We start from the raw sequence: 12,486 nt of genomic DNA on the forward strand, positions 1-12,486 counted from the left end.
GGAATGTCTTATTAAGACTGAATACTCAAGCCATTTTCAAAGCATGTACTGTTTACCTCAACTTTTATGAACTATACTACAAAATTAATCCAAGTTTAATCTTGTCTAAATGGGAAGTTCTACTCTTAAGAAAACAGTAGTCACTGCTTAAGGACAACAAATTCCTCCCCTTTTGGGTCATCGCCTCATCAAAAAAAGAGTTATCGAGATGTGCATTCTCAAGTTTGAAAAGATTTAGCAATTCAACATTGAAAGAAAAGACAGAAGGGAAACATCTCTCAAGTAAGAGGAGCCAACATCTCTCCCAGTATGGGAAGTTTGTAGCAAATGCACAGACACATGAGACAGCAGTCACTCCCCAGTATTGCTACTTAAAGCTTTTTTGGTTGGTTGGTTTTGGAAGTCTGGTTTACTGACAGAATAGATCATAAATTACATTAAATGTGCCTTTTAAAAATAATAATAAAATAAGTATTTCCCCCCCCCCCCCCCCCAGTATAACCATCAGTTAATATACAGGATTAAAAATAATACTGCACATCACAATACTGTTGGGAAACAGTGTTCCCCCAAACAGCCAATGATTTGCAGAGCCACATGCTCCACCAGATCAAATCAGTTTAAACTTTCTAATGGGCTTTTTAACTGACAATATGACTGGAAAGTATGAAGTTGTTTGAGAAAAGGATGCAGGCCTCAAGCAGCACTTTAGTACAGGAAGAATGAGGGGGTAGTTATGGCACCAGCATAAATATTTCATAATAAGCCACGTATTGGGGTTGGGGGAGGGGAGGGAAGGTACATACCTGGACCTCTACCACCACTAGCCTGAATGTGGCTTCTGCTGAAGGCTGAATTATCTGGCTGAAGTTTTTTATTACTCCTTTGACTAGCAGAGTCTCCAATTCCATTCTCTTTCAAGTGGTCTGACTTAGGAGCAGAATGCTTCTCAAATCCTAACAAACAACATATCTGTCTTTAGAATTACAGGCTTCCTAATTTAAATCTTCCAATGTGTAAATTCAAAACTGAATTCTTAACTTAGGATTAAGAAAACAAAAAGAAACAAGCAACCCACCACAGTTCAATATGCTAGGCAGTAAGGTTTTGTAACATCTTGTATCCTGCCATATTTATAATGGCAGGCTGCAGTAGAATAGGCTCCACTCCTTCCCTGAAGCAGTGCATGTCCTATTGCGACTTATTATGTAAAGAGGATACATGTCAAATTCAATTGGCCTTTTACATTACTTGTATGTTATATTTAAAGTTTAGAAAAAGTGCATGTGCATACACATATGGTAACACACACTCCAAATATCTCTCTGTATTTGTATTAAGCTCTAGTAAAATGCTATAAAAAGCATTTTTTAAGCAGTATTTTAAAAAGATGATGGATGAGTTTAAATTAATAATATTTTAAGCAGTATTTTAAATGTACCAATACACGCTTAAGAACAATTGCATATACAAATATACTAGATTTTCTTCTGAAAGAACTATTTTACACATAACTTTAGTAATGACTTATCTTCAATAAAAAAATCCACTCCTTATCCATGTGTCTCAATTTGTATTCCCATAACAGACAAAACAGACAGTTCCAGTATTAAGTATGTATACTAGTATTTTTTCTTTTGAGACCCTTTAGATAATTACTGATAAAAGTGTTTAAGAACAAAATCAGCTAATCCATTACCCCCTCCCTTATAATCCTCATTTCATAATTCCTCTTAGTTTATATCATTATTAAAAAAACGAATTACCTAAGTCTTCCCCATTTCCTCCTACTACTTTGTTTGGAGACCAGTGAATAATCTGCTTCGGAGCATCTTCTGGAGATACAGCTGTGCCATCAGGGTTAGCATAAAATAGCAACAATGGCTGAAAGTGACATCGAATGCACCTGGAGACCACATCTTTCCATTTTGTTCCGATCTAAGAAAAAATAATCTTTTTGTATCAAAGCCATCAAAGAGAATTATAGAAAGAATAATTCAATCAACAGCAAGTAACCATGTCCTAATTTTAAAGGTACGTCAAGATTCAACACTGTAGCATAAGTTTACGTAAATTGTGGCAAGAATCTAGAACCAGTATTACACTGGCTAACAGCCAGAACATCAATTACTGATGACTATATTTGCAGTGTTAAGTCTTTCATAAAAAGAATGAAAAGTTCAAAAGTAGACAGGATGTGCATTAACATCATGAAGTATCTCGCATTTTTAAGTGGTGAAGTTAATTCTATAATTCATTTGTGAAACTGATTTAGTAAACTAAAGGTTCAAAAACAGTGTTTTTTTTTTTTTAAAAAAAAAAGGCATTCATTTGACTTGTTTAAGTGTTGTGACAGAAGAATGCATTCTAGAAAACTGAAGATCACTAAATTTGGTAGCAGTAAAAACAGGATATTTACCTCTTTTACATTAGCATCGTCGAACAGCACCCATTTGCAACTCTTGGTGTGAAAGGCAAAGGCACAGTAATGTCGGCTTGTGTAGCAAATCATTCCCACAAGAAAAAGTTCGCTATTTTTGGCATTTTCATCTGTAACCCTATAGAAGAGCTGTAAAAATATTAAATATTTTTAAAAGCATGTAACACACTTACACTTGATTTCTAGGTCAACTACTGGCACTCCACCAAGACAATTAGAATTAAATATCCCGTTGCATTATTCAGTTTTTCATTAATAATGATCTTTGCTCCTAATAGGTCTATTTTAACTTTTTTTTTTTTTTACATAGCTGTTAGGGCAAAATGGTAATTCTGGATTAATTCTACAAATTTCAAATTGAGTATGATATTCGTAAATTTTCAACTAGGAATTTATCTGTATTCCTCTTCACACTTAGGTGTAAGGCCAACACTTCTGACAAGGCTTTTTCCTCTCAGAAAAACTACATTAGGCAGCACATTATACAGAATGTTAGCCATAAATTTTGAAGTTAAATTGTGCTGATTTTGATTTTTAAATACATATAATTACATACACATATGCATATATTTGTATTTACATAAGATTTATATAAAATTAAATTCTAGAATAAAAAAATAGTTTTAGGTCAGATACCCCAGGAAGATAAAGTTGTGTTGCCAGATTCCGCATAACCTCTTCTGTCAGGTCAGAGTGCTCTGAATCCCAGACTAAACCAATTGTCACAATTTCAGGGCAATTCATAAGAACACGACGAATTTTTATTTTTTGACCACAGTTACTCTAGAGAAAGGGAAAAAAAAAAAGCGTGGTGACAAGGAAAACAAATATGTTAAAAGGAACCTCTAGGTTCCTTGTTGAGTTACTAGGCAAAACAAAAAAACAACTTATTCAAATTCTCGAATTGAATTATGATTTTTGTTTCTAACAATTTACAGGTAAAAAAATTCATCATCACTTTTTTATGCTTTTAAAGTAAATAACATAAACACTGATGAAGGCTACAATTAAACTTCTACATCCAGTCATCACCCTAAAATAGAAGTTTCTGAACATATGCAAGTCACCATCATGATTTTGTTACTCCTACCCAGGAAATTTAAGGTTATTTCTATACTTTCTTATTCCCTTCTTGATGATTCCCAGATTAATAGTATTGATAAAGCATCATTTGAAGAAGAGAAGGATGAAGCAGAATAAGCTAATGGAGACTTTTTTTGGTTGATAAAAGTACAACATTATTCCAATTAAAGACGATTTTCTCAAGCTCTCAGTATATATGAACGAAAGGTGCTTCATTCAAACAATACACCCATTCAGACTAATCAGAAGTATCTAGCTGTATATTTAACACAGAGTGAAAGTATAGGCCTAATAACTCAACTTTCTAACCAGCTACTTACACATCCAGTACAAAGTTTATCTGTAACTGCAGCAATAGAATTAAACTTAAAGGCAATCTTTCCCTAAGCTAGACTGCACTAAAGTGGCCAGAAGGAATCCGGCTTTTAGAGGAATACTTCAGCCTGATTTAACATCCTAAAGAGTTCTCCATTATATATTAACGAAAGTCACGGAACATCTTTGTTTACTTACAGGACACTTTCTGTAGTCATCAGCAGTATTTGCTGCCTGCAGCAATTCTGCAAACATTTCTGGCTTGAGACGCTCATGCCTCTCCATCATTCTTTCTACTTCATTACTGTAAAAAAAAAAAAAAAAAAAAAAAAAATATATATATATATATATATATATATATATATATATATAAAAGAAAGGAGTTCCACAGTTATTTTCCATTTAAGAATAAACAGATTTCTGCCAAGTCTCAACTGATCTTTTGCATAATAGGAAAAGATTCATAGGTAAAACAGTAGCAATGTATACTTTTTGTCAAACTCTCCCTACATCTTGTTTTTGAAATCCAAATGTTACTTTGGGACACTATCTCAAAAGAATTCACTTTTAACTTACAGCATTTTTCTAGCACATTACTGGGAGTGTATTAGACAAATTAGACAAATACAAGAATAAAACCCCTTACCACAGGGCCGTTGTAGAAATATAACGCACAAATTCCGTAAAAGGCAATGGGTCTGATGATGCTCCACAACTGCGGCATACACACTACAAAAATAAAAATCCTTTTGTTTTTACTTACTCCTGACAGCAGAAACAAAGTATTTGTTAAAGCAAACAAGTATTACTCTGACCTGTTCATACAGTGTCATAGCAAACTTCTGATGAGAAATACAGGATTTTGAAGTGCACATATCTGTGTCACTGTTTGGCACTAGGTGAAAATGAATCCTCTCAAGGATATTTTCCTAAAAAGAAACAACAAAAATAAACTGATGAAGTCAGAATATATAAGCAATATTCCAGTTCAATACTCCAGCAACTACTCCTCTTGGCTCCAAACAGGCAACCTACAAGTTTAACATGTACTTAATTCCATCCCTATTCACACTGAAGGATCCAAAAACTTCTGGGAATAATTGAGAGTTCCTTATCCTCACTCACCCCTTGTAGTATTTCACACACCCCTCTGTCTGAGGCACAGAGTTAGGAAAGAAAGTATGGAACAAATGCAAGATTACTCCATCTCACATTACTACTTACTGTGGGTGTCTCCATAAATTGACATAAACAAGATCAGCAGTATTATGCTACTTGTATCCTACCTGTGAGTCTAAATTTACCAAAACAATAAGCCAGGTTGGCATCCTTTCTATAAAGCTAACATAATCCTACTTGGCTATTGTAAAGAATACTCACAAAACATTCTGCTGCATCATCCATGAATCCAAGCTGGAAACGTTGTTCATCTTTAAAACTTTCCGCCAGGGCATGTCTCATATTATCCGATGGGAGTGCTTTTTCTCGACTGTGTTGAAATTGTGAAAATATTGCCTAGGAAGAAATATGATTACTCAGCTTAATTAGCCACTTAACTATGCACTGCAGTTCTATTCAAACAGATCAGTTCTTAAGCAGCATGCCTAAACAGCAAATATAAAAAACATAAATACATTAAAATTTACAAATGACTACTTTCCCTTAAAGTTACTCAAGTTCCATGTTCTCACCATTACTTGTTCAATTATAAAAAGTTAAGCTACCAAACGGAACTCTGATTCAGTAGGAAGAAAACACAAAGCATATAAAAATGCAAAAAGCAAGCCCTTCAGCTCCCAAAAGCATCACAAAACTTTGGTCTGTAATTATGCAGCTTTTTTAATTTTGCCACTGGAATAGTGGTTCACGCTTAAGTATCTCATCTTTATAGATGGAATGTATTTCTTAGGGGCACAATATAATTTTAGTTTAACATATATCACTTATTAAATAACACATTTACATTACTACTTCAGACAGGATCGTATCTTTATTAAAATGATGGATATGCAAAAAAAACTCCCATTACACAGAATGCTGAAAATCCTTGCTATTAAATCAGCTATCTACTCAACCAGTGTATATGGTAAGACAAGAAAATGGGTCAATATTTGTAATTCACAAACATGAAAATAAACTGCATTTGATTTTTTCTTTATTTCCCAGAAGAGACAGTTGGCTATTACTTTTCTTTTGGGCAGATATGCACGTAAGTGACCTCATTATTTAGCAAGTAAGGAAGGTTGATTTTAAAAGAACTGGAAGTTAAAAGCCACTAAGTGGATGAGAAAACATTTGCAGACATTTAAGGGTGTATTCCACTCTCAAAAATTCTCTGAAGTCAAACTTCTGAGAAAAAAAGAAGAGAAACAAAGCACATTGGGAGAAGTCACGTAAAATATAAATAAGGATATTCATTCTTCACATCGGCCTCCTAGGTTAAAACATAAATCTGTCGTACAGAAGGCAAAGAAGCAACAGACATACAAAGTTTCAGTGCTAATAAAGTAGCATTTTAAACATGATGCATTCCAGTATAAGTGCTTGTCAAATACTTAAAACTTCCTTCTCATGCCAAAAAACATTATAGCAGCCTCCATGTTCTAAAACCCACTCCAGCAGTCCCCAGGAAAAAAAAAATATTATCATATTTAACACACAGAACACCAATATTTTTTAAAAAGAGTTGAACAGAGTAAAACAGAACTTACTGGCTTAGCTAGTAAACTTACTAGTTTACACCATAGGCTCAGAAAAAGCCATCAAACCATAGAATGGCACTTATACAGGGAGGAAGTGTCAAATTCCTTTTGGAAAGGTTAAAAAAATACAACAGACAAAACACTTTCTTGTTTTTGAATAAGAAGGGTTAAAATAGCCCCGAACCATTAAAAAAAAACACAGACAGGTTGCTGAAATGCATCCTCATCCAGCACATACACCACATGAATATAAAAATGCCCCAGGTTCAGAATGTAGAACAAACAGAATCACTCAGCCAGTATCTTTAATAAGCCAAGAAAGCAAAACCAGTAGTGCACATAATGACTGAGGACAGATACTTCCAAGTGAGTTAACCACAGTGGTGTTTCTGATTCAATACCTAGGCTACTGGCCATACAGCTATAAAGAATGCAATTATGTCATTAAAACAATGACCAATTCAATTCTAACCAATTACAGAACGGGCAGCAATATGGCTTATCATTGTTGTTGGGAACTTATCAAAATAGAAAGACATGACAGTCAAAGCAATGCAAAATATTCAGGTTTTGAAAGCCATTTAGAAAAACGGCACAAGAAGATGCATTATGGGAGTAATCAAACCTTCAAGAGCAGATACTTGAAAGAATAAAGAAAATCACATGTCCTAAATTGCAGTAGCCTTACAGAGGAGCTAAAGCTAGGGTGTTGTTTTGGGAGGTAACTTAAAGTGATGCAAAACCTATTTCACTTTGTACTGGAGCCCCAGTAATTACAAAGAAAAAGGGTATTAAGGTACAGCAAAGGGCAAGTTTAGCTTAGAAAAAAGCAGCTGGTCTTCACAAATTCACCATTGGCACATTCCAACTCATTACTTATGTTCATTCGCAACTTGACATTAAGTGGTATCTTCATGTTTATGAGCACCTTAAAACTGCTACAATATTTTTACTATGATTTTAGCAATGTGATTACATTGTAGTATACATACATTCCAGAAATTGCCACCATTCAATCCCTCTGAGTTTCTGAAAGGTAGTTCCAATGCATCATTGAACAAGACAATATATGACCAGCACTTAATGTGTAATATGGGTCAAATCAAAAGGGATAGGACACAAATCTTACTGTAGATTATCACATCAGATGTTCTTGCACACACAACACTAAAAGACTATATCTAAAGATTTTATCTAAAAAGAGAGGTGTGCTGAGTTATGGTTTGGACTTCATGTAGTAATAAGACCAAGTGTCCAGCACACAGAAGAACATATAATATGCACGAAAACCCTGGTAAAACAGAAAGCCCCATTAAGTTCTGTGGAGTTAAAAGCTTGTAAAAAGGTTGGGAAAAAGCCTCAGGAAGCTGGTCTGAATATGGGTAGTTGCATCTAAACCTACTTCATCTTGTTTGCTTTTTAAAATGAAACATTTTAAACAAAGAAGTAAAACGACACTTCTAGGAAAGCTATATTTGGGAAAAGAGAGATCAGTGGAGAGATCAGCTGTGCTATATCACAATCATGATAAACACTAAAATGGTTTGAAAAAAAAATACACAGAATACATAGATTATACACCTCCTGAAAGACTAAATGTCACTGCAAATACTTCTTGCCTCAAAATGTTTATTCAGGACCAAAGTTTGGTCTGTAAAACGCCCTGTGAATAAACTCTAACTGGAAACACCTGACAAATACTTGGCTTATCCCTGCCTACAATTTAGTATAGCCAAAAACCACTTCCTTGATTAATTTCATTTTTAAATAGTGTTGACCCTTTCAGCTCTCTCCATACAAGTGATTCTTGGTTCTGTATATAACTATACAGAAACCCAAACCATCTTTTTTGTCAGTAAAAGTAGAAAGTACATATTACTAAAAGAACGAGCAAACAAAACAAAAACTCCTATGCATTTTTCATTGGGAATTTTATCCCAATGGAACATGAGATACAATGTTTACAGTTCTTCCCTGGTAACTGAAGGCAGCCAAATACCATTGCAGCAGAAATAGCAAGAACCTAACAGAACTCATTTGTTTCTGGACTTCAGATGACTTACAAAACTGAAGTACAAGTTTTGTGTGCTGGTTAAGACTTGCAGATCTGACATACTTTTACAATTCTAAAATGTTACCAGCATTCTTTAAAGTTCTAGTACCTCTGCCTACCTTTCACTACCTACAAGCTAAACAATTAAGTCCTGTACAGTTACCATCAACTACTCAGTAGAAAAAAATCCTGAGACGTTATCAGTCAATGTTATTGTATTCAAACACTGAATTAAAGAACAAAAGCATTTGTACGTAGACAGAAAAATAACAGATCTCTACAAGGTTTGCTAGAAATTTTCAATTAGGTTATACTGTCTTATAACAGACAATAGTTGTATGCTTAATCAGACTGCAAATTTGTGTACTGTAATATTTCTCCTATAATATAAAATATGTTACAAACATTTGTTACAAATGTCCTTAAAAGGACATACAAGTATGATTCAATCACAAAAACGAGACATTCTTATTAGACATAAAAACGATAAGGACATTAAATTATCATCTCAGTAGAATTGTTTCCCTCATTTAAGATGTATAGGGAGAAATGCATAATGCTTTGTTCTAAAATTTATATTCATCATTTACCTTTAAAGCACAAAATATGCACGCATCTCCCTGGCACACGTGTCCAGTTAAACCTCTCAAACTTCGTCGAAATATGTCAAGTTGCCATAAAACCTATAAAAGATGCACAGAAAATAAGTAACTCATTTTGAAAGCTCTACATCTAATACAATAACATGCACTAGATTTCCTTTTCTTCCTCCTGATTTTACATAACATTTACAACACGAGCACCAAGACTGATAAATTATGATCCTTTTCCATTAGCTTAGTAAATTGTGGAGGGTTTGCATTCACAACTCTTGTATAAAATGTAGATCTCATTTTTAAACTTTTGAAACAACTGCAGTATACTTGGTGTTGGAAATGCTCTTTAGGAAACGAGAAGTAAGCTTAAATTTGTACAGAGAGTGCAGTAGTGTATCTTATGGCTTTACATAAGAGGAAGAAAGCTATGGGGTCTCATTTTTCCTCTCTCCCTCTTCTGTGATTTCTTTAAAACAAAAGAGATGAATACACAGAAACTGAATTGCTAGGTAAAATGTGAACAGCATTTCATTTTGCTCTCTTACTAAAACTATCGCTGAAATACATTTGTTTCTCCACAGATCAAGATAATCCACTGGTGCTTTATCAGTTGCAAGTTTCTACCTTTTATTTGTGTAGCTACTGTATACAAAGGTAATGTCAATTTAGTCACACTATACTGCTTTCAGTATCTAGTGTCTTAGTTGCACAATCACTGCAGTAGTTCACAAAGTTGCCATAAAAAAATGCATAAAAATGAGTTCTTGAGAGACACTGTAACACAACAGTTACAAATCCAGAAGAAAAATATCTATCTATAAATATAAATGCTAAAATGAATTAGGATATTTTTGAAAAGGAATGTTAGAACCTCAGTTCTGAAGGTTGAACAAAGGAGAGGAAAGAAAGGAACACATTCCTCCTTTTAAAAGGGCAGTCACCAATCATCACCCACCATGTGATAAACAGCAGTATGATGTAAAATACTAGGACTGTCTGAAAGCGTAACTAAAAATGACTTAGGGTTTAATTTCAGGGCACCCTAGGGGAAACTACCAAAACTAAAGAAGAATATAGGTCATGCTGTTCTCATTAAATCCAATGCAGCAAACTCATTCTACAGAGCCTATTGTACGTTTTTGTTTTAAACCTATTTAGATACCATATTTGTATGGCATGTGCATATCTCACCTCCTGTGTTCATATCCAGACCATTTTTAAGATTTATTTTTGTTGTTGGATGTTTTTTTTCGCCTTTTTTTTTTTTTAAGGGAAGTCTATGCATCTATTAAGGCCTCTGCCAGTTTGGCAAATAATTCTGTACAATTTGCAAACAACCAGGGCCAAAATCTAAGCATTACAACAAAATATACTCTTATACCCTCTATTTGCACATCTTTAAAAAAAACTTTTATTTTTTTGATTTAAAAAGTCCTAAAACTAAACTACTGCTAGTATTCTAACTTGAAGAAAAACTGGAAAGGAAAGCACTGTTTTGTCACAGAATTAATTATATCCCCATATTCTCTGTCACAAATAGGCTTGTAAAAGACCAACTTTTATAATGCTAATATCACTGTACTATTAAACTATACTTAAGATCTAAACAGGCAATGCTTTTTTCAATTATTCACAGAACAGTACATAGGCAATACTTGCAAGAATTTGACCTGTAATAGATATGCATATAGAGTAAAAAGATACTTAAGTCATATTTCTTTGGTATCAGTTGTATCTCCTGCTCTACTAATTCCATAAGGCTTTCCTAAAATTAGAATCAAAGCTTTCAACTGCATGTGCATCTTCTGATATGCCCCAGTAACACAATTTCATGTACTAATTCTGAGAAAACAGGATTTCAATAAAAATAGTACCCTATTCAACGCATGTAGTAGGACTGACTGCTGTACTTTTAAAAAAAATGTAAATTTGGTAGGTTATAAAAACACATTTAACAAATGTTGGTTTTAGAATTCAAACACTAAGTTTTAAAGTTATGAGTATTAAGCCGTCAAATATGAAAAGAAAGTTTTACTGTTATTCTTAATGTATGCAAACAATATAACATGCTGTCATTTTTGGCAGAATTACATATTTAACATTCACATTCAATTTCTTGAAATCAAATTCTAAATAAAAGTTATTTCCACCATTGTCTATTTTCTGTGATAGCCACCTTTTACAGGAAAGTCAATTCCAGAAAGCCATAACATTCTGTCTCAATTAGCATCATTAAAATGTTTAATAAATTGAGAACTGAATTTAACACCACTGAAAAACATGGTGTATTTTTCTGTAGAATACACATACTGCAATACAAGTAATAAAAACAGCATTTCCAAGAGAACCCTTTCCCTGCTATGATCATCTAAGCTGCAACAAAATGAGAACTACTTAATAAATCAAAAAATTTTCTTACCTGAACAGCACTATTTAGAAAGCAGCTGTTTTGTCCTGGTTCATTTAATAAACCTTTTGTCGGGGCCAGGGACAATATACTTCCAGGCTGATAAACTTTTCCAAGGTTACCCCCAGGTTTCCTTAAAAATTTCACCCATGCCATTATTTTCCAGAGTTTATAATTGCACTATTTACACTTAAATATTTAAGGATATGATGGGTGCAAGGCAAAGAAGAAGGTCCTAAGAGAATCGCTGTAAAGTCATGACATTCCATTCAACCCTGTGTAACAGTAACCACTGAGGGGTTTAAGTCCTTATTCCAGGAGCAGCTGTCAGCAATCTATCAGGATCAGTCTGTCAGTTAAAATATAACCACACAAAAGTTTTCAAATGAAACTTTCAAAAAAAAAAAAAAAAGAAAAAAACATATGTTATCCAGGTAAGGTTAAAATACATAAAAGTTAATAGAATAAAAGTTCTTATTAAGCAAGTTGCACAGTAATTGACTTCTTCTTCCAGGGATATCAATGAAGTATTACTATAAATCATGAGTTGTGTTATATCATGAGTTTATACATATCACAGAAATGGAAAACTCTTGACAGGCGTTATACTCCTGTTTTCTGACTTGACAGGCATTATATTCCTCTTCGCTGACTTCCGTCCATCTTTTTACTTTTAACTGTGATCCACAAAATATATTCCAGTTTAGAAGACTCCATGTTTATCTCATCCTCTTTCAAGTGAATCTGAAATAGGAAAAAAAATAATTAAAACCGGATTTTTCAAAAATGTTAAAAATCTAAATAAATAAAGATGGCTGTAACAACTGCTTAATATACAGGCAGATGCAATAATCAGGGAAGAAGAAAATTTCCACCCCATAGTTTTCTCA

General features: G+C 33.7%; 1 protein-coding gene across 1 annotated transcript in view; it reads right to left on the reverse strand.

Annotated features, from left to right (window-relative positions):
- Positions 1-12,255, reverse strand: part of USP53 (ubiquitin specific peptidase 53) — a 28,025-nt gene extending 15,770 nt beyond the window's left edge. Inside the window, exons 1-10 of the mRNA XM_084286357.1 lie at positions 11,609-12,255; positions 9,184-9,276; positions 5,219-5,353; positions 4,654-4,767; positions 4,485-4,567; positions 4,037-4,142; positions 3,077-3,223; positions 2,420-2,569; positions 1,767-1,938; positions 807-956 (exon numbers count right to left, since the gene is read on the reverse strand). Of these exons, the coding sequence (XP_084142483.1) occupies positions 807-956; positions 1,767-1,938; positions 2,420-2,569; positions 3,077-3,223; positions 4,037-4,142; positions 4,485-4,567; positions 4,654-4,767; positions 5,219-5,353; positions 9,184-9,276; positions 11,609-11,752 (1,294 nt within the window). The 5' untranslated portion in view covers positions 11,753-12,255. The remainder of the gene's footprint in view (positions 1-806; positions 957-1,766; positions 1,939-2,419; positions 2,570-3,076; positions 3,224-4,036; positions 4,143-4,484; positions 4,568-4,653; positions 4,768-5,218; positions 5,354-9,183; positions 9,277-11,608) is intronic.
- Positions 12,256-12,486: the final 231 nt, after the last annotated feature.

The sequence above is a fragment of the Netta rufina genome (assembly GCF_964035555.1).
Source record: "Netta rufina genome assembly, chromosome: 4".
In the NCBI taxonomy this organism is placed as follows: domain Eukaryota; kingdom Metazoa; phylum Chordata; class Aves; order Anseriformes; family Anatidae; genus Netta; species Netta rufina.